The sequence below is a fragment of the Dromiciops gliroides genome, chromosome 4 (genome assembly GCF_019393635.1).
Source record: "Dromiciops gliroides isolate mDroGli1 chromosome 4, mDroGli1.pri, whole genome shotgun sequence".
NCBI classification, from domain to species: domain Eukaryota; kingdom Metazoa; phylum Chordata; class Mammalia; order Microbiotheria; family Microbiotheriidae; genus Dromiciops; species Dromiciops gliroides.
The window spans coordinates 131988008-132011116 of record NC_057864.1 but is presented as its reverse complement, the minus strand read 5'-3'; the positions used below and the strand labels follow the sequence as shown (position 1 = coordinate 132011116).

The following is a 23109-nucleotide window of genomic DNA, read 5'->3' as shown; positions in this document are numbered from 1 at the left end:
CCAGCTCTTTGGCTGAATGCTATAAAGTCATATTTAATTTTAATGCTGAAAAACACAACCAAGTTTATGTTAATCATTTAATCAGCAACACATAAAAACCTTTATTAAAGACTCATTCGCCTGCTGACTTTAATTCGGAATCTGTTCATTGAGTGCAAGGCTCATTTAGCTGGTACATATTCATGGAGCACAGCCATCGATCAGCTGCGGCTTTAATAGCATAAAATAAAATAAAATATTATTAACACGCGAATGCAGCTGACCACTTTGCCAATTTACTACAGCTCCTATGGAGAATGGAGTAAATAATTTCCAGCAGAAGAGTATTATTATTATCTTGGAAGTCTTACTGAGATTTTTTTTAAATCCATATTTGTTTATTTTTTAATGCTTAAAAAAATGGGGCAGTTAGGTGTTACAGTGGATAGAACATCAGGTCTGGAGTCAGGAAGACTCATCTTCCTAAGTTCCATTCTTGCCCTGGACCCTTACTACCTATGTGACCCTGAGTTACAAGTCACATAACCCTATTTGACTCAGTTTCCTCATCTGTAAAATGAGCTGAAGAAGGAAATAGCAAACCACTCCAGTATCTTTGCCAAGAAAATCCAAAATGGGGTCATGAAGAGTCAGACACGACTAACTGACTAAGAAATAACAACAAAATACTTGGGTGGATTCAGACGTCTGATGGGGTCACAGAGAACTGGACTCAACTCATACAGGTGAACAACAAGAAGAAGGCTTAAAATCATAGGCTCACAGATTTAGAACAGGAAGAAACCTCAGAAGGCATGAAGCCCAGGAGGATCAAACGTGAGGCCCCTCACCAACAAAACTCCCCAGTGTGGACAGAACCACATTAAAATGTTGTTGGGAAATGTTTGACCAAATAAAATTTTAAAATACAATACCACACAGATAATGTTCACTTGTGGTCTTCTAATGCAGCTAGCAGAGATCATTTCCATATGAGTTTGACACTACTGAGCTAGTCCAAACTAATCATTTTACAGATAAGGAAACTGAGGCCCAGAGAGATTAAGTCCTTTGTCCAAGGTCAAGGGAGGGAGTTAAATAACAGAACTAGGACTTGAAACCCAGAGTTTTCTGACCCCAAATTCAGTGCTCTTTCTTCTGTAGCACACTGCTAACTCTTGACTATGTTTGTTGCTTGGAAATTCCAATGTAAGAGATTTTGCTTCATATATAACCAGTTTTCCATGATCTGTAACAGGGTAAATAGTGAGATGCAATTAACATAAAACCTAGTCTGAATCCCTTGAATTGAAATGACATTATTCAGACTTCCTTCAAGATATCCTGACCCTAAATAGAAAACTGATTTTTTTAGATTCTCCCCTTGAGAGCTGATGATAATACTTTTCTTAAGACCATAGAGGTCTAGTGCAGGAAGGGACCTCAGAGGTCCCTGGTCCAAACCCCTCATTTTAAAGATTAGGAAACTGAGGCCTGGGGAAGCTAAGTAATATGTTCAAGGTCACACAGGTATCAAAGGTGGGATTTGAACCCAGATTCATTGACTTCAAAGCCAATGTACTATGCTGCCTCTGTTTTAAAATTCTTTTTAATTCAATTCAAAGTCAAATCACTTTTGAAGGAGTCTGAAAAAGCTCTGTTGAAAAGGGCTATCCTCATCAAAAGAAAAAAACTTTAAAAAGAAACAAAACCAAGGACTTTAGTTTTAAAACTTGTATTTGAGAAGACATTACATTGAGGGCTTGCATGTAGGACTCACATTTCTACTGTCTGATTCAGGTCTACAGTATGCCGGCCAACAGTATTATTTATAACAGCAAGAGCCTTTGCTAGGCATGAATTCCAATGAGTACAGCTTGGACCAACCAGACTTCTCCAATTCATGTTTTATAAGACTGCCTGATGGTAAAAGGTATTTCATTGCCAAACACATCCCTGAAAGTGGCAGCTATTATCTTCTCGGTAAGTGTGCTGTGATTTTTAACTGTATATAAAAAAAGCACCTTCTTCTCTGTAGGGACCCAGGTGGAATTGAAGGAGAAATGTCAAAGTTGAAACAACAAAGCCTAGGGAATTCATTATTGAAGATTAAAACCCTCAATGAGGAGAGGTGAGTGTTGTAATTGGTGATATTTGGAAGAGAAATGTGTTTCTGGAGCCCAGTATGAAAGATGACCTTAGGAAGAGAGAGTCCCAAAGGCTGGGGAACTTTCACAGCTCACCCCCATTATTGTTTCTTTCTTCCTGTTATTAGATGTAATTATGCTTTCCAATCTGGGATATATTAGGAGATCTGCTTTTCTCCCTGGCTTCTCTAGGCCTAATATTTGAAACTCCCCCATTTCTACCTTCAAAACGGTCTGGCTTCCTCCGTAGACCTTACCCATTGTCTTATTACTCACAGGTGAGGGTGTTTGATTGTGGCAGCCTGAAAACCCTGTGGTTTGGAAATACTACCTCCTCGTGCCTTGTACTACCATCCTACCCCCTTCTCTGAAGCCTGCTCCCAACACCTCCAATATCTGGACTTTTCTTTGCTAGAAATGTTCATCCATCCCTTGTGCAACCTTGCTAATTAGTATCTTTCTCCCCCCCTGTTAGAAGTAGGGAAAACAATCAGATATAGATGAGTAAGAACCCACTCTTTCCCATAAAACACCAGGGCCTCTTCTGCATTGTTTTATCACCCTTTGTATGCTGTATAAGACAAAGAAGGTGTCCCAAACTGAAGGAGGGTTCTAAGGCAGGTGAGTCCCCCTCACCTGGGCCCTGTATATTGAATCCCCTAAAGACATCTGATTCTATCCAACAGACTTCCGGGACATCTAATCCAATGCCCTCATTTTAGAGATGAGGAAACAGAAGTCCTGAGAAAATAAATGATTTACCTAAGGTAACACAGATAAGTGCCAGAGGTGTGATTTGAACACACATCACTGCTTCTTCCCCAGGATTAAGACATAGATCCAACTGCACATTTCCCACCTCTTTTTGCTCACAAAGCACCGATAATAATTTTTAAAAGTCTGTTTCTTTTCAACTTTTGCTTCTTTTGTGGAAATCTCTAAGTCTCAAAAAAGTATCTGAAATGGACTGGGACAGTGATGATCCCATACATATTCTGAGATTCCCCTTTGTACCCCTTTTGTCCTTAGCAAGCTATATCCAAGTTAGAAATCTGAGAGCTGGAATAGAATTTGAAAGTTGGGAGGCCGTCTGTTCCAGTCCCTGCTGAATGCAAGGATATTAATATGCCTCTGTTTGGACATTTCCAATGAATAACTGTCATTATTTCAGCCAATATTAAGTGTTCTTCCGCCCTCTGGGGGTGCTGGTAAGGAGTGAAGGGGCCAACACAGAGGTTAATATCAGGGTTGAAAGCAGAATTCTCGGTGATAACCTATAAAACGTAGGGTAATTAGTCATTATTTTTCTATTTTTTTGTTTTTGTCCAAAGAGGCAGCAGGCAAACATTGAGCACAAAGAGGCTGATCCCTCTTAATTCCGGTGCCTCTCCTTTGTTAATTATTTCCTAGTTATACTGTATATAGCTTGCTTTGTATATATTTGTTTACATGTTATCTCCCCCTTTAGACTGTAAGCTCCTTGAAGGTAGGGACTTTCTTTTGTGTCCTTTTGTATCGCCAGAGTTTAGCCCAGTGCCTGACACACAATAGGTGCTTAACGACTGACTAACCTCAGACACCATCTAGTCCAACCCTTTCATATTACAGATGAGGAAAATCAAGGTCACAAAGGTAGTAAGAAAGAAAAGTGAGATTGGAACCCATATGCTATGAATTAAATAATTCAAATGAAGAGGACCTAGGTTAAGATCCCCCTCTTACACAGACATAACTGTAGCAACCCTGGGCAAGTGATTGTAAGATCTCTTTTCCCATGACAACTGACTAAATTTCCAAGTTGCAGAACAGTTTCAGGTGGGGGTGGGTGGAGAGGGGAGGGAGTTTCTTCACCCAGAGTTCATTGCACTAATGAAATCCCTTCCTTAAACCCTCCAAATTTAAATCAACACTGGAGTAATAAAAGAAGAAATTAGTCCCTTTCCCTCAGTGCCTAACGGTGCATTTCTGTAGTTCTTCATCATATTTTTAAATTCAGGGACACATTTTCTGTGGGGAGCTCTGTCTGGAAAATGTCCCACAAGGATATAATAAGTTCTTTCAAGATGAATGAAAAGCAAATGGGAAGAGGAATCCAGGACCAGGCAAGGGAAGGGAAGGGAAGGGAGGGAGAGGGCCAGTTAGAGTATGAGGAAGTAAGAAACCTGGCTTTTTATTTGTGCTTGAATGCTCCAGTTATTTCCATTAGTTATCCTTGTTCCTTCATCAGCATGGGGCAGAAGGGAGTGGTTGGCTTGGTTTAATCTGGTTCTGATTTTGCTTAAGGGGAAAAAAAAAAACAAACAACCTTTGACCAAAGCCCTCAAGTGCCTGAGAATGGGGGGGGGGGGGGGGGTAGGAGGGTGCAGGAAGGTGGGAGGGGGCGGTTCTCCCTGTTAAGTGCCCTCAAATTATATACAATAAAATCATCTTTAGTCTTCTTTGGGGAGATCATGGTCGCAGCTTAATTAGTACACTTGTTCAAAACATAAGAAACTCAGCATACGTCTTTGTAAAGAAATAGAAAAAAAAACCTCACTTGCTCAAAAGGAAACTAGCTTGGGGTCAGAAATATTGTAGCCAAATCCCTTGCTTACACAAAATATGGTATCTGAGGGTTTGAGTTTTATTGCCTATGTGCTGTATAAATAAACAAAAGCTTATGGCATTTGGTTTCCATGCAATAAATAACCAGCTGAAATAAACTGAAAGGAGGGATAATACCAGGTTCTAGGAAAGCCCCCACCCTCACAAGAAACAAACTGAGCCCTGAATCCAGCACAGGGAACAGTTCATGGGGCACTAGCCTCTAGAAAGTCCCTCTCTGTGAGGGCTTCTCCCGGTGACTAAAGGAGCAAAGGTAATTAATTCTCTTTCTTGGAGATCAGAAAACTGGGGGAAAGAATGATCTTCTGGTCAGAATTTTCCATTCTCCTCTCCCTGGAAGACTTTGAACCTTTGTCTAAGTAATCAGCATCCAGAATTCTTCCTGTAGTCTTTGCCTTTAGTTAAAAATAGGATCAGTGACTTGGGAAGGGGATTCTGGGGGGGGGGGTTCTCTTTGAGTATTTTCACTGCCCTCAATGTTGTGTTGACTGTTCAAACTTGCTATTTATTGCTCAATTTATTACTGAGATCCATTCATTCATTCATTGAGCATTTATTAAGCACCTGCTGTGTGTCCAGCACTGGAAATACAAAGACAAAACAGTTCATGCCTTGGAGTTTATATTGTATTGGGAGTAAATGATTCATATAAAATTAAATATAAGACACATAAAAAGTGTATACAAGGGGGCAGCTAGGTGGCGCAGTGTTTAAAGCACCAGCCCTGGATTCAGAAGGACCTGAGTTCAAATCCGACCTTAGACACCTGACACTAGCTATGTGACCCTGGGCAAGTCACTTAACCCTCATTGCCCTGCCCCCCCCAAAAGGAATATACAAAGGAGGTGATTTAGCAAAACTGCTTTTCTCATACACATACCCCAAGTTTTTCGTCAGGGCAAAGAGGAAAAATGTAGATAGAATTTGTTTCCAGAGGAAGAAATGAGAATAAGAGGTTTTTAGATTTTGATTCAGAACAGCACTTCTTAAACTTTTTCCACTCGTGACTCCTTTTTGCCCAAGAAGTTTTTACACTACCCTGGATATGTAGATATATAAAGTAGGTATACATAACCTTTTACTCTTGCCCAATTTTTCACAACCGCCACATTCAATTATGGGACCCCATATGGGGTGGAGACCCACAGTTTAAGAAGCTAGAATTTAGAAGAACTGATGGTGGGGGGAATTGAGGAAGGGGAGAAGAGTGCAGTGATCAATCAATCAACAAGCATTTATTAAGTGCTTACATTGTTCCAGGCACTGTGCTAAGTGGCAAAAATGACAGTGCCTGCCCTCAGGGACTTCACTTATATTCTATCAATATTCTGTTCATTTCTTTCCCTTGATAAGTAGACAATGGTACATCCTTTAAGAGATTATTGGGTAGAAGCAGAGAGGAAGGTATCTGATGAAAATAAGGTGGTTGGGGGGCGGGGGGTTGGCAGAATATATGTACATTCATTACCTCTTCTCCTAGCTGTATATTCCGGACTGCACGAAGGAAGAGTCTGGGTCCCTCGAACACAATCGCACAGTTTGGGTCACAGCTGTGGTTCAGCAAAGACATGCTAGAAGGGGGAAAATAGTATTTCTTAAAAATGCAATCATAGAATGTTGGGGGTTATAATAACCTTAGGCTCTAGTCTAAGGCTCTAATTTTACAGAGAATGAAATGGCCTGCTTGATGTCATACAGTTAGTAATAGGAAATAGGAGGGCAGTTAGGTGGCACAGCGGATAGAGCTCTGGGCTTGGAGTCAGGAAGACTGACTTCAAAACTGGTACCAGACACTTACCAGCAGTGTGAGACCCTGGACAAGATACTTAACCCTGTTTGCCTCAGTTTCCTCATCTATAAAATGAGCTGGAAAAAAAGGTGGCAAACCATTCCAGTATCCTGGCCAAGTAAACCCCAAATGGGGTCTTGAAGACCCAGACGTGAGTAATTGACAAAACAACAAAAAAGCGGGAGACATAGGTCCAAAACCTAGGTTTCTAGGTTTCCTAATTCCTATCCCAGTGCATTCTTTTTGGGGGGGGGGGTGGGGAGGTAGGGTGGGGTAATGAGAGTTAAGTGACTTCCCCATGGTCACACAGTTAGTGTCAAGTGTCTGAGGCCGCATTTGAACTCAGGTCCTTCTGAATCCAGAGCCGGTGCTTTATCCACTGTACCACCTAGCTGCCCCCCATATCCCACTGTATTCTACAACAGCAGAAAACTCCTCTTTTTTGGAAACTACAAAAGGCTAGAAGATTCTCATCACGTTCAAGGAGGCAATGTGAATTGGACAAATTTAAATATATACACCTTCTATGTATTTTTTACATGGAAATTGGAAAATAAACTTGAATATTAAAAGTATGAGAATGAACTTAAATTAATTTAAAATGGGCTGCAGTGGAAGCAGCAAATGGAAGTCTTCTAGAAAAGGCTGGATTTGTTGTGGAGGGAGGAGGTTCAGCCACCAAATGAACTAGATGATCTCGGAGGTCCGTTCTCACACTTAAGATTCTGTTTCTGTCATGCAGGAAATCAATTACAGAGGCATCTCAGTCCAGACATTTCTCATTGATCATCAAATTGAAATAGACATTTGAGTTGAAATTATGTTGGGCAAGAAAGACTTCAAACTGGGGGGTGGAAGAGAATAGCTTCCATATTTATCTGGTTAGGAGTTTTAATTATGGGCTCAGGAGACAGGTAACCAGACTACATCCTGCACAATAAAATATTCTAAATGAAAGAAGCTAATTAGGCTTGTATATGAATAAAAATGTTTTTGGTCTTTTCTTGAAACAAGAGCAGCCAAATACTAGCATCTCATAAAGCTATGTCTTCAGCTATCTATGAGTTGTCCCATTCTCATGGATAGTGGGTTCCCTCTTACTTGAAGCAGAGGTTGGATGGCCATTTTTCCAATATGTGATAAAAGGGATCATTATTCACATATCAGGTGGACAGAACAGCCTCTGATGCCACTTCTGACTTTTTTTTTTTTGGTGAGGTAATTAGGGTTAAGTGACTTGCCTAGGGTCACACAGCTAGTAATTGTTAAGTGTCTGAGGTCAGATTTGAACTCAGGTCCTCCTGACTCCAGAGCCGGTGCTCTATCCACTGTGCCACCTAGCTGCCCCCCCCCTTTTTTTTGTAAAATCTTACAGAGAAAAGATAAAGATAAGTAGCATCAGCACGCTCTATTGAAATGAACACTGTGGACTGGAAGTCAGGAGACGTGGATTCTATGCATAATTCTGCCACTCACTATGCCGGTATAAGCAAGTTATTTCAACTCTTTGGACCTTAATTACTCATTTATAAAATGGAGCTGATTAATACCTGCTCTATGGCCACCCAGGGTAAAGAGAATTCTGTGAAATCTTGGAAGCATTACCAGTATGTATTTATTAGGCACTGACTAAGTACTAGGGGCTGGGGATAAAGAAATTAAAACGAAGCAGTTGCTGACCTCAAGAAGCTTACTTCCTACTAGGGGAGAATACACAGGTGTAGCTAGCACTTATTTTTGTTGTTGTTCAGTCGTTTCAGTCATGTTCAACTCTTCTTGACCCCATTTGGGGTTTTCTTGGCATAGATGATGGAGTGGTTTTCCATTTCCTTCTCCAGCTCATTTTACAGATGAGGAAACTGAGGCAAACAGGGTTAGGACACTTGTCCAGGGTCACACAGCTAGTAAATGTCTGAGGCCAGATTTGAACTCAGGAAGATGAGTCTTCCTGACTCCGGGGTTGGCACTCTATCCACTGTATCACCTAGTTGCCCACGCAGCATCTAAAAGTTTACAAAGCACTTTTCATATTATCTAATTTGATCCTCATAACAACCATATGAGGTAGGTGTTAGTATTTCCCTTTTACAGATGAAGGAAATGGGGCAGAAAGAGACTAAGTGACACAGATAGTAAATGTCTGAGGCCAAGTTGGAACTCAGGTCTTCGCTTTCACACTCATGCACGCGTGCGTGCGCACGCGCACACACACGCATATTATACAAACTAAATACAGATGTCCTAGCAGCTGCCAGAGGTGAATCAAAAGGCTTCATTGTAAAAGGTGGAGCATGAGCTGAGGTTTAACGGAAATGAGGGATTCTAAGCAAAGGAGATGATGAGGACTCGTATTTGAGTTATCCTAATTATTTATACCATGAAGGAGGTTGACTCAACTTCCAGTGTCTCTTAGGGCTCAAAAGTTCAAGGATTCCATAACAGATTTCTGATGACACAAGTGAAGTGATTATTGAGTGGCTAAGGGTATACACATCCTTCTAGTACTGGGGTTCTTAACCTGGGGTCTATCTATGAACTTGTCTTTTTTTTTTTTTAGGCAATGGGGGTTAAGTGACTTGCCCACGGTCACACAGCTAGTAAGTGTCAAGTGTCTGAGGCCGGATTTGAACTCAGGTACTCCTGAATCCAGGGCCGGTGCTTTAACCACTGCGCCATCTAGCTGCCCCTGAACTTGTCTTTTAAAAAAATCATTCTAACTGTATTTCAATCTAACTGGTTTCCTTTTTCATCCTAGGTGTTTTATGTTATGTATTTTAGAACATTATTCTGTTCTGAGAAAGGCGCTGAAGCCTTCGACAGATGGTGAAGGGCTTACCAAGGCACCTGGGACATTGTAGGCTCTTCACTGAGCCAGAAGGGTCCATGACACCACAAAGCATGAAAGAGAACCCCGACTTTGGTAGAAAAGAGAGAAATGTCATTAGGCAGAACTGCTTTTCGGGGAGGGAAGTCAGGTAATGAGATGGGAGGTCTGGGCACATGTGTTTTAGGGAAGGAATTAGTGGAGCTTGCACCGAGGATGAACTCAGACCATTTAAGCATCTTGAAAGTCTTCCTTTTTAATGAGAAAAGTCAGGATTTAATAAAATACTCTTTCTTCCCCCTTCAATTCTCTGTGACCACTCAGTAGGGCAGAAAGCAACAGAAAGGAGGGAAGGAAGGAAGGAAGGAAGGAAGGAAGGAAGGAAGGAAGGAAGGAAGGAAGGAAGGAAGGAAGGAAGGAAGGAAGGAAAGAAGGGAGAGAGGGAGGGGAAAGGGGGAAAGGGAAAAAGGAGGAAAGAAGGAAAGAAGAAACAAAGAAGGAAGGAAGGAAGGAAGGAAGGAAGGAAGGAAGGAAGGAAGGAAGGAAGGAAGGAAGGAAGGAAGGAAGGAAGGAAGGAAGGAAGGAAGGAAGGAAGGAAGGAAAGAAAGAAAGAAAGAAAGAAAGAAAGAAAGAAAGAAAGAAAGAAAGAAAGAAAGAAAGAAAGAAAGAAAGAAAGAAAGAAAGAAAGAAAGAAAGAAAGAATTTTCTGTCAGTAAATGAAATACTGTCCACAGTACCTAGGATACAGGCCAACACCAACTTCCTGCATCTCTCCATTACTGATGGTGAAACCGTTACATATCACCTGTAAAAACAAGAGGGAGAAATCGGGGTTAACAGAAAGACATTTTGGAAACTTCACATCCAAGAAAAATAACATTTCAAAATAAAATGCAGGGGGTGTTTTTGAAAATTAGATCGGTGATATGTACAAGACCAGTGCTGACACTTTTTAAGTTTTAAGTGATCAAATCAGGGAAGTACTCTACTGGAAAATTGCAGGCTATTATTACATGCAGAAATATTAGCATTTTACAAAAAAGGTGTGGGGCATTAAAGAAGCAGATCTCTATGTTCATGTGTAGATGAAAATGGTCACACAGAATCTACAAAAAAAATAGCTAGCATGCATACAGTATAACACACATTATGTGCCAATCGCTATGCAAAGTACTTTACAATCCATCACCTCATTGGAGCCTCACAACAACCCTGGGAGGTGCTGTTATCTTTGTTTTACAGATGAGGAAACTGAGGCAGAGGTTAAGCAACTTGCCCAGGGTTACATATATAGTGAGTATCTGAGACTGAACTTGAATTCAGGTCTTTCTAACTCCAGGGCCAGCTCAATCTACTACTGCACAATCAAGCTACCTGCCTCTAGGTTGCAAAAAACACAGATGATTCACTGAGTTATAGATCCTTTTCACCTACAAGATTATTTCACCAGGGTAAATTGCCTGATGTGCCCTAGTGATATGCAATAGATAACAATGCTAAGCTTGTAGACAGAAGACCCAAGTTCCAATGCAACCTCAGATACTAGGCAAGTCACTTAATCTCCACCTCAGTTTCCTCAACCACAAAATGGGGATGATAATAATAGTATCTACCTCATAAGATTGTTTTAAGGGCCAAATGAGATAATACTTATAAAGACTTCTCTCAGTGGGTGGTGCTATTTTAATGCTGCTCATGATTATTTTTTTCTTTTTGGAGATTCAATGTAACCAGTTTTGTCTACACATGAACACAGAGATCTCTTTTTTAATGCCCCACAACTTTTTTGTAAGATGCTAATATTTCTGCACGTTAACAGCCTGAAGGGGTAACATAAAAGAGGATTATGTACCACTACCCCAGGTGAGGGGAAGGAATGTTTGTATGTTTTTTTCTTGCTATAACTTTGAAGGAAATATTGCATGTAAATGCTAATCTGACTATTAAGTGGCTAAATGAAACTGGAGTGCATATGACCTCTAAGATTGGGGAAACACAAGTGGTGGGAACCTGAGCCAATGATAGGAATATTAGATGCTCTGAAACCTCCTTGAAGGAACCAGAGAACCCTAAACAAGTAATATAGCTGGTCTTCAGGTAGTGGGGGCCTGGGAAGTCACTGTTACATGTAGAACCTCCTTTCGGAAGAAATTGGGCCCTTCACATTTGCAGGGACCCCTGGGAAGATTTTCTATCTGAGACTTTAAGTCTTAGATTCCCTGGAGTTTGAAATACTAGAAAAATTAACAAAATTCATTGTGTATCTGTTTCTCTCCTCTTTCTTTCACCAACCCCCCCCCCTCCCTGCCGCCCCGCCCCGCCCATATGTGTGTCTCTCTGTCTCTGTCCCTCTGTCTTTCTTTCTCTCCCTGTCTCTCTTTCTCCTCTTCTCTCTCCTTTCCTCTCCTTTCTCCTCTCTGCCTCTGTCTCTGTCCCCCACCCCCACACCACCCCAGGAAAAACAATACAGAATACTTGACATATACCAGTTACCACAACTGAACACTAACTTTGATTTTCTTTTGCCAGATGAGGAAAAAAGGAACAAGACGGACAAGACATTTCTAAAGGTCTACTTTATTAAACAGTACATAAACCTTAAGCAAGCAACACTAACACTGAGAAACTTCCATTTATTCTTACTCATATCTTATGCTGAATTTTCTAAGCTCATTGTAGCTTATTGTGATTTGGCATCTTTTCTCCATAAGTTTGATAAAATGTAATTTAAAAACAGGAAATAAAAAGGTACACATACATATGTTTGGATCATATCTCATTTAAATATATTAAATAGTGCCTGTTTTCCATTAGCTTTAATAGACCGTGTCTACAAACTCTTTGTGTGTATGTTAAATGGTAGAAATGGGCCACAGAAGATCATAGATTGGGGGGGGGGTATTTTGAACATTTAAAACTTCATGTGTATCTTATCACACATTATAATTATAAAGTAGAATCAGGACATTAACTTAAATAAAACCACAAGAGCAAGAATTGAGATTCTACTGAATTTATCTGAAGCCAAATAATCTTTTTTTTTTCTTTATACCAAACTACTAGAGTCAAATTTAAAAAACATTTCCATTTCCATTCATTTAGGATGATTTTTTAAAAAGCTAACTTTTTTGTAATACTTGAAGGTTTGCAAAGTTCTCTACATCTATTATCTAATATGTTTCTTACAACAACTCTACAAAGTAAGTAGATGAGGAAACTGTGGCTGAGAGCGCCTAAATGACTTGACCAAGATCACCAAGATAGAAAGTATCTGAGACAGGATTTGAACTTGGGTTTCCTTGACCCCAAGACTGGCATTCTATCTACCATATCACCTAGCCTCCAAGAAAAAAAAATGTTCTAAATGCTCTGTAAATAATTGAGACACTGACCAAAACAATCATTCATACCTGATAGGAACAACACGAGTGATAAACATATGACCCTTATATTAGGGGTATTTAACCCAGAACAATCTCAGGGTGAGATTAATAATACAGGGAAAGGAGATGACAGAGGCAAGATGGTGGACAAGTGGGCTGAGAGGATGGGAAGGAGGGTTGCCTTGGAGACAGATGGGATTAAGATGGGTTTGGAGAAGAGTGGATATGGAGTCCTTATGGAAGATCAGGAAAGAGTAGGAAATTAACTTTCTCTTGTCCTTAGTTCTGTTGGATTTACCTTCACATATGCCTCTCTCTGTTTTGAGTTTGTTCAATCCATTCTGTGGGTCCCTAGCTGCTTCTTTCTCTTTTCTGCCTCTGATTTATCCTCTCTCTCTCTTCTCATGTCCCACCCCAAAGGATACTGGGAAGCAGTAGACACCTATTTTGAAATGGAGAGGGTCTTACTATTGGGGAAAGATTTTTTTTTTCATCTTGGTTGCTTGCTGTGGTGAGCTGGTACAGGACCTGATTATTGTGGATACTGTCTTAGGGCAGAGGACCAGCAGGATTAAAGATTTAACCAATTTCTCAGCAATTAGTGGAGGGGAAGGGGGAAAAATCCCAAAGAGAGAGAGAGGATTTTGAAGGTCACAAAAAAGAAAAATAGATCTAAGAAGGTAAATTGCAGTAGAGTTAAAGGTCTGAAATATGGAGGAGACAAAATTAAACTGACTGTTCTTTAGTTGCTACGTTTTTGATAGCCACAGAAGGCTCTTGCCATCCTTTTCTTCTCTTGTGGTATTTTAAAGGGCTTGATCTCACTGGTTCTGACACTTGGGTTGGAGCAGCTAGGTGGTGCAGTGGATAGAGCTCTGGGCTTGAAGTCAGGAAGACTTATCTTCCTGAGTTCAAATCTGGTCTCAGACACTTATTAGCTGTATGACCCTGGGCAAGTCATTTAACCCTGTGTGCCTCAGTTCCCTCATCTGTAAAAAGAGCAGAAGGAAAACCACTCCAGTATCTTAGCCAAGAAAACCCCAAATGGAATCATGAAGAGTCTGACATGACTAAAACAACTGAACAATAATAAAGCAAAGAGCACTGTCACTGGGATCAAATTCTGACTTTGACCATTTACTTCCTATAAGACTTTAGGCCAAGTCACTTAACTTCCCTGGGCCTCAATTTCCTCATCTGTAAAGGAGGGAGAGGAGTTTGACCAGATAGCCATTGACCCCTAAATCTGTGTGCCTAATATATTTTTTTTTTTTGCAGGACAATGGGTGTTAAGTGACTTTCCCAGGGTCACACAGGTAGTATCAAGTGTCTGAGGCCGGATTTGAACTCAGGTACTCCTGAATCCAGGGCCAGTGCTTTATCCACTGCGCCACCTAGCTGCCCCACCTAATATATTCTTTATTCTTTGAAATATTTGTCAGGTAACAAGTTATAGAAAAGGCTTGTTCTGGAACAGTCTTTAAAAATGAACAGTTAACATCTAGTTAAATTGGGGGGGGGGAGTTGCATGTTACTTTGCTTATTTTTTACCCCAGAAATTGAGCTGAGATAAAAGAGAGAGATGATGCTGTGAACACACACACACATAGCATATAATTCAGTGAATGACAAGTCTGCCAACCACAACAGGGAATTCTAATGCAAATTAAGAAAGGCCTATTAAAAAGATCATCCCAAAGAATCAAAGCAATTACATGAGAAGAAAAAAGGTTTCCCATGTTCAAAAATTAATATTTGTGTTAATTTAGAAATGTTTTCATTTAATTGGCCACAATATCGAACTGAAGCATTTTTTACTATTATCCTTTGTGTTAATTAATTCAATTTTATGTTCACTCCATTTTTCCTTAGGAAATATTTTTAAATCCAAGGTGTTCCTATCTTCCAAAGAGATAGCCTATGGGTGAGAGAATGTCCCTGAAATAAAAAGAATTTCAGGAGCTGGTTCCAATGGTAACCAACCATTTCTCTGTTCCTTCTAAAAGTCCTGAACAAAAGGAAAAAAAACAACAAAAAGTTCTCTGGACAAATCCAACATAATGTTTGAAAGGTCAAGTTCTGGGCCTTTCAAGGAGAATGAGTGTTTACTCTTAATGGCAGCTAGGTGGTGCAGTGGATAGAGCACCTGGGGCTGGAGTCAGGAAGACTCTTCTTCCTGAGTTCAAATCCAACCTCAGACACTTCCTAGCTTTGTGACCCTGTTTGCCTCACTTTCCTCATCTGGAAAATGAGCTGGAGATAGGAAATGGAAAACCGCCCCAGTATCTTTGCCAAGAAAACCCCAAAAGGTGTCACATAGAGTCAGATACGGCTGAACAAATGCTATCATTTATGTAGAGCTTTACAAACGTTATCTCATTTTATCCTCACAACAACCAAGAGTGGGAGGTAGGGACTATTGTCCCCATTTTTTAGATGAGGAAACTAAGGCAGGCAGAGGTTAAGGGTCACATGGGTACTAAGAGTCTAGGAGAGGATTTGAACTCAGATCTTCCAGACTCTTTGGATTATACCATCTAGCTGCCTCCCTGACCAATGCAGTCTAAAACAATAAGCTATAATGTGGAATACGTGATACCACAAAGGATAATCATTGTTATCAGAGACAGGCACCCATTTCACATCTCATGCATGAATTTAAACGTTATGTATTTCCTCAAAAAAAAAATTTGACAAATAGGGCTTTTTGTGACAATTGACAGCAATACAAGTATGTTTAGAATGTAAGGGGGAAAATCACCTTCAGAATTGTTAAATGCTTGATAAGTTGAGTAGACGGTTAAAAAACACAACACATTCACCCCCACAAATATACTTGATGATAAAAGGCAAATCAAATGGAAAAGTAATTGAATATTCTTGGAGGACAACTGGTGGCCCTTAATAGGTGTGTTTGTATGGCAAGTACAAAGGAGTCTATGGTTGCCCCTTACTTAGAGGAAGCTAGAACCAGGTGATAAGAGATCCCTTGCCCATGGGCTCATGGTACAAACAACTAGGCTAGCCATAAGCAAAAGTACCCAAGAACACAGGTGAGCACCCATTTCCTCTCATTTATGCTTTTCTCTACCAAAAAAATAGAAACTATTAAAACCCACAAAACGGGGCAGCTAGGTGGCACTGTGGATAAAGCACCTGCCTTGGATTCAGGAGGACCTGAGTTCAAATCCAACCTCAGATGCTTGACACTTACTAGCTATATGACCCTGGGCAAGTCACAACCTTCATTGTCCTGCAAAAAAACAAAACAAAAAAACAAAATACATCATGATGACCAACCCCTAATGACGATATACAAAAGTGATTCACACTTTGGATTAAAACTTAAAGAGATATAAAATTTAGAAATGATTTGGTGATCAATCAATAAGCATTTATTAGGCACCCTTTATTAGGTCCTAGACAATGGGGAGGGTACAAAGACAAAAACGAAGCATTCCTTGGCCTCCCCAAGATGCTTACGTTCTTGTGATGTCATTGGTGTAAAGAGGCTCTCCAAGTAAAGGGAGTTCTGTCAGTGCAAGTGAGCACCTTAATTACTTGAGGTACTGGGAGGTTAAGTAATCAAACAATAATAACTAACATTTTTATAGTGTTTACAATGTGTCAAGCACTGTGCTAAGTGCTTTCTGATGATTATTTCATTTGATCTCACAACAACCCCAGGGGGTTAGTGTTATTATGATCCTCTTTTTATAGATGAGGAAACAAAGCAAACAGAGGGCAAGTGACTTGCTCAAGGTCACAAAGCCTATCTATGTACCAGAGAAGGGGATTTGAATCCAGGCCTTCCTGGCCCTGAGGTTAACTCTCTATTTTCCACTAGCACTTCCAGGGTGTTGAAGGAGCTACCACCTGAACTGAACTTTGAATGAAGTTGACTATTCTAAGAGGCATAAAGATGGAGTGAATTCTAGGTGTGGGGGACAAACTGTTCAGAGGCCCAGAGATAGGAGATCCAGTTTGGCCAGACTACTACAGAGTGCATTAAGAGAAATATAAAATAGGTCTGGAAACGTAAACACAAACCAGACTATAAAAGCTTTAAATGCCACAGAGTTTGTATGTGATACTAAAGTCAACAGGGCACCATTTAATCATTTAATACTTTTCCCACAAGTTATTTGTTGGAACAATTACTGTTTAACCTTTGTTCTAACTACTCCAAACTTGACTGTAACACCTCACCTTGAATCTTTCTTGGCTTGTCTGAGGCCTCTCTGGACACCTAGAACTTTCACTAGCCCTTTGTTGTTGTTCAGTCATTTTCAGTTGTGTCTGGCTCTGTGACCCAATTTGGGGTTTTCTTGGCAAAGATACTAGAGTAGTTTGCCATGTCCTTCTCCAGCTCATTTTACAGATGAGAAAACTAAGGCAAATAGGGTGAAGTGGCTTGACCAGGGTCATATAGCTAGTAAGTGTCTGAGGCTGGATTTGAACTTAGGAAGATGAGTCTTCCTAACTCCAGGCCCAGAGTTATATCCACTGTGACACCTAGAGTAAATCACTAGGACATTTCTATTACTATAGGGTTTAAATGAGAATTTGTATTTCTTGCTCTGCTAACTGGTACTCAGTGTTCTTGATATTAAATAAAACTAACCTGCCCTTCTCTGTGTCTTTGCATGAGAGAGAAACTGTATTTGTTATTCCACTCAGGGTGACAGGAACCCAAAAAGAGAGAGCTTAAGCGAGGTACACAGATGTTAACAGGGTGAATCCCCTGTGATGGTCTTTCTTTAATAAGGAGAGAACCAGCAGTCTCCCTTCTCCCCTCAGGTACTTACTTGGTTGCTAGGTGTTTACTGATTAATTATCTACATCTAGGCACAATTGATCTCCTCACTGACAGTTCTAGCTAGATGCCAAGTTTAATTCCAAAGCTGTCTCTACTGTTTAAAGGGGCCAGATGCATTTTCCCTAGTCCATACATTTAAAAACAATTACACTAAGAAATTGTGTTGAGTTCTAAGGTGACTTTTTCATAACTTTTCACACTTTTTCTTTTCATAATTTTTCTATGCAGAGTGTGGGCAGAATGCCTGCCCTACTGTACTTTCCACAAATAGATAGGCACTTTAAAAATTACTTGGGACAAAGCCATATTTTCTAAACAAGATTATTCTGTATTTAAGTTTATTAAGCTCACAAGAGGGAATCAAAGAGAATGGAAAAAGCTGACAGATATGAAGTAAAAAGCATTTTCCATACAAAATAATTGTACAGAATTGTGCAGGACTATGCAATTATCTCTCTCTCTTGTTTAGAAAGCATAGTAAACATCATATATAGTACATGCTTCCCTCTCCCTATGGAATTCTCAAAATCACATTTATTACTAAGTGTGAAGCCAATTTTCTTGCAAAAATCTTTTCACAAAGCTAACATTACAGGGATTTAAATGACATTTCAGAAAGAGATAGATAGAGAAAGGGAAAAAGGGAAAGGGAGAGGGAGAGAGAAGGAGCGGGGAGGAAGAGAGGGAAAGCAAGGGAAACATTTAAATAGGAAAAACAAACAGGTAAATGAGGGAGAGAGAAAGAGGGGGAAGAAAGAAGGGAGAGAATGGGGAAGAGGGAGAGAAGGAAAAGGAGAGGGAAGAAGAGAGAAAAGGAAGAAAGGAGAAAGGGAGAAAGAGGAAGGAGAGAGGAGAGGGAAGGAGAGAAAAAAAGGGAAAAGGAGGGGTAAAGGGAGAAATAAGGAGGAAGAGGGAGAGGTGGAGAGAGAGGGAGAAGGAAAGAGAAAGGAAAAGAGGGAAAGAGAAAAAGGAGAACAAGAGGTGGAGGGGGGGGAGGGAGAGGAAGAAGGAAAGGGAACCGATGTGGGAGAGAGGGAAAATAAGATAGAGGGAAAGGGGAGGAAGAGAGGAAGAAGGCAAGGGAAGGGGAATGAGAGGAGAGGGAGAGGGAGAGAAAGAATAGTTCCTAGACTTGTGTTCCTCTGTGTGTGTGTGTGTGTGTGTGTGTATGTGTACACATTATGCATTCCTGTAAATGCCTGCCCTTGTGTTCCCCTCCTCATGGCCCCTCAATTACCAATTACTCCTTGACAATCCATATTGAGAGAGGCTTTCTCTCTGATAAGGAATGCAGAGTACAAGGCACCACACCAAGTAAGGACCAGAGAGCTGACAATTTTCTATCTTCGTTTAGTGAAAACTAGAAAATGTAGGCTCTCGGTGGAAACAGTGCAAAGGGATACTGAGGACAGGGCATGATTTGAGCTCCTCAGTCAGGCTTTATCCAGGGGCATTTCACTTGGACTGGGCTCCAGTTTTGCTTCATTCCTCACAAATTCACCTCTCTCTCTCTCTATGGTTGTTAAAACAAAGATTGATGTGAACAGAAATGTTTCCTGTGATGGAGGTTAAGGAAAACAGCCTCAGCGGGGAACAAAAAAGGCCTAATATTGGAAAGCACAGTATGGAAAACTGAATTCAAAGAGGAACTGCCAATTTGAAGTGTCTTTGTTTTTCTACAGGAAGAAAAAAGAGGGGGAAAAAATAAAATGGCCCAGTACAATTCTGGCTTCCTCTCACGAAACACTGGCAGTGAGAGAGAATAGGAGGGAAAATGTTGCTGAAGTTAAAAGGTGTTTTCTCTAGCAAAAACCAGGGTTTGCTTTTTCTTTCTTGAATGGTTTTTATTCATACAGTGGTGCCTTCCCCCTAAAGAACACAACCCACTCCCCCAAAAGACCATCAATCTACACAGTGAACCACAGCAGGAGGTGGGGAGGGCAGGCAAGAATAAATAGTATTATAGCATCAGTAGTACATTAAAGAAAGAGAAACTAAGGCACAAGACCAGGAACCATTTCCAAGATGCAATACATCACCTACAGTCCTTGTCACCTACATGAAAAATGCAGGTAATTTTTTAAAAATGCTCAATAAAAATAACTCCTTGTATTTATATAGTATCTTATACTTTTTTCTTTTTAAAATTGTTGATGTCTTTTGTTTTTAATCACTTACATTCTAAGTATGCCCCTTTCCTCTTTGCTACACAGAGATCCAGGAGGCAATTAGGTACCATTAAGGAAGATCAGATAAGGCTTCCTGGAGAAGGTGAGTTTTTAGGTGGGACTTGATGGAAGCTAGGAAAGCCAATCAGACGATAAATATTAATAAGTGCCTACTATGTGCTAGAGGCAGCTACATGGTTCAGTAGATGTAGTGCTAGGCCTGGATACAGGAAGAGCAGAGTTCAAATCTTGTCTCAGACATTTACTAGCTGTGTGACCCTAGGCAAGTCACTTAACTTTTGCTTGCTGGAAAATAAAATGGCAAAAATCTACTGGAAAATAAAATGGCAAACCATCCCAATATCCTTGCCACCCCCTGCCCCCCAAAAAACAAAAAAACCTATGGACAGCATTGACATGCTATGTATGGTGCACAGGGTTACAAAGAGTCAGACAACTGAACAACTAAACAAAAAGGAGAGTCAACCCCTCTAACAGACTATGGCCCAGGTCACCTCATTTGGTCCTCACAGCAACCCTGTGAGGCAGGTAGAATAGATATTATTTTCATTTGCTAGATAAGGAACCCCATTGATTAATGACAGTGCTGAGGGCTAGCACATGAGTCTTCTGACTACTTAATGATAATTACATTCATCTGTATACTGAACCCATCTCAAAACACTCAGGTTCCAGGTATGACAACTGGGCATCAAAGGCTTTAATCTTGTGTTGAGGTGTTGGTGGGATGCAGAGAAAAGGAGAAGAGCAAACTCCCTTTAGGCAAAAGCTTTACCACAGTCTGAGAGATGATGCTGTCCATTTGTAGTAAATATAAAGAAAAGAGTGGGGGGGGGGTGTTGAATAGCAACACACAGCACACCTATTGCATAAGATAAGGAAACCCTCCGAGGCATTCTGGAGTGCTTACAGTTTTATTGGAGACATCTGTGTATAATCATATATGTAAAGCATATATTCATGTGCAGATAAATGAAAGATCTGTGACTGAAACAGTATGGGAAACTCCCAATATGGGAACTCCATCCTCTTAGGCAGATCACAACCCTTCTATGACTTAGCAGATGAGTCCTTCATGGTTAGATAAGTCTTCAGGAGAGAAGTACATATTTTCATATATGTAAATACACACATATAAATTCACTTGTACAGGACAGGCAAAGTGGGATATTGGATAAAGGCAGGCCTTGGAGATAGGAAGACCTGAGTTCAAGCTTTACCTCTGACACATACATACTACCTGAGTAGTAATTAGTCATACAACCTTTCAGGGCCCCAGGCAACTATCTAAGATGATTAAGTTACAGACCAGCTTGCCAGTTTGCATGAATGGATGGTATTTCCAGACTGGAATTCCCCCACGCTGATGCAATCATAGTTCTGGATCAAAAAAATAAGAATTCACGCTAAGTTATTTACTTCAATGCTTCAAGGATCTGCGATTGCATCAGTGTGAGCACAGACCCTGCCTTCTTCTGACCTTAGTATAGATGGTCATAGTGAATGGCCACAAGAGAAACAGAATTTATCACCCAGTGGGTGGTCTTTTAGTAGTGAACCTCTCTGGTACTGAGCTAGGCTGGTGACCGATACACAGCGTATCAGGCCCATACTCAAAGCCCATGCAGCTTGGGAGGACATGCTGCAGCCTGGCCTTCACTGGCCAAGCCTTGGGGATCTCGGGGATGCCTCCATTCCCTAATGATCCACTGGAGTTGGATTTTAATAGTTCATACATACATATATCTGTTTATGCACGCACACAGCACATGTACACACATACTTATGCATGTGTGCATTACACACTTGCATTGTGCGTGTATAAAATATGTACACATGTGTGCGTGCACATGTAAATATAAGTGTGTATCTATACAAGTATATATACACTATGTATATATAGACATCTATGTATATTAGCACACCTATGCCTATATAAGCATACCTGTGTTCAAATATATAATGTGTATACATATATAAACAGCCAGATGTATATATAACACACGTAACATGTGTATATCTATTTAACTATCTCTGTATATACATATACAACATGTATGTGTATAAACATCCATATCTACCTCTATGTATATATGTAGAAACCTAAAATATGTGTGCTATGTATGTATATCTATAACGTATATCTATAAAACAGACACACATGTACATACAAATACTGAACATGTATATATATATATGCATGTGTGTATGCATATATTTATGTGTATAAATAAAATGCATATATTTTTTAACTTTGGGGAAATATTTTAGAACAGCTAACACTAAGTGTGATGGTTACATATGCCTGTCTATGTAGCATCGGGATTTCTTTAAAAGAACTCAAAGTTATTCTAATTAAGGAGAAACATCTTAGTCCTGAAGTCTCCAGTGATTAGTTCTAAGTCATCTAACAAGGAAAGGCATTGAATTTAAACTTATTCAAAACCTCCAAGAAATCCTCCCCATGGTGATCGCTTTGCCATACTCTAATCAGGAACATTCTGTGCTTCATGGAAAATGCTTCTAATTTCAGCATCATTCAGACATAGCTGTGTGAATAGGTCAAATCTAGTACCCTTTCTATCCCTCATGGAATAAACATGAATTCTGAAATATGCATCTACTCCTTTTGATTAATTCACTTTCTATCTCATGTCCCAAGGTTAATCAATGGATAAAGAATTGGACTCACAGTCAAGAAAACCTGAGTTTGAATCCTGCCTCAGACATTTATTAGCTGTGTGACCCTGGGCAAGTCACTTAGCCTTTCTGAACATCAGTTTCCTCATCTATAAAATGATGGTGAAAATAACACCTATCTCACCAGGATGTTATATGGATCAGATGAGCAAAAATTTTATCTATCTATCTACACACACAAACGTATACACATATACATGTGTATATATGTATACACACATATGTATATATGGGTGTGTCTGTGTCTCTCTGTAATACTTTACAAACCTTAAAGCACTATTTTTAAATTAGTTATTAATCTATGACTAATAATAATGATGATGCATATCTTCCATAGGGAGAGGGAAGCATATAGTATATATGATGTTTAAAATCTGTTCTGAACTCTCTAACATAGTTATGGTTGGTATTTATTTGGTGGAGCAAGTGGGGTGTGGCAGGGGGGTGGAGAAGAGAGAGACAGACAGAAAGAGATGGGGACAGAGTTGTGTGGTTTTTTCTCCTAAGTAAAACAGTTTACGTTCTTAAAAAAAGTTGAATCTCACATTACATAACAGGAGGTATTTAACAATGCTAGTTTAATCAAATTGAATTTTTCCTTTTGTAGACTGACTCCTTCCTTTACTATAAACTCCCACTGGTTTTCTAATCCAGAACTTCTTAAACTGTGGGTCT

The 23109-nt window shown here is 40.0% G+C and overlaps 1 protein-coding gene across 3 annotated transcripts in view; it reads right to left on the bottom strand.

The window, feature by feature from the left end:
* Window positions 1-23109, bottom strand: part of SMYD3 (SET and MYND domain containing 3) — a 1026564-nt gene that overhangs the window by 230805 nt on the left and 772650 nt on the right. For all 3 annotated transcript variants that reach the window (XM_044004559.1, XM_044004560.1, XM_044004561.1), the window contains 2 exons: window positions 10081-10148; window positions 6199-6301 (listed from right to left, as the gene is read on the bottom strand). In XM_044004559.1, coding sequence (XP_043860494.1) covers window positions 6199-6301; window positions 10081-10148 — 171 coding nt within the window. The remainder of the gene's footprint in view (window positions 1-6198; window positions 6302-10080; window positions 10149-23109) is intronic.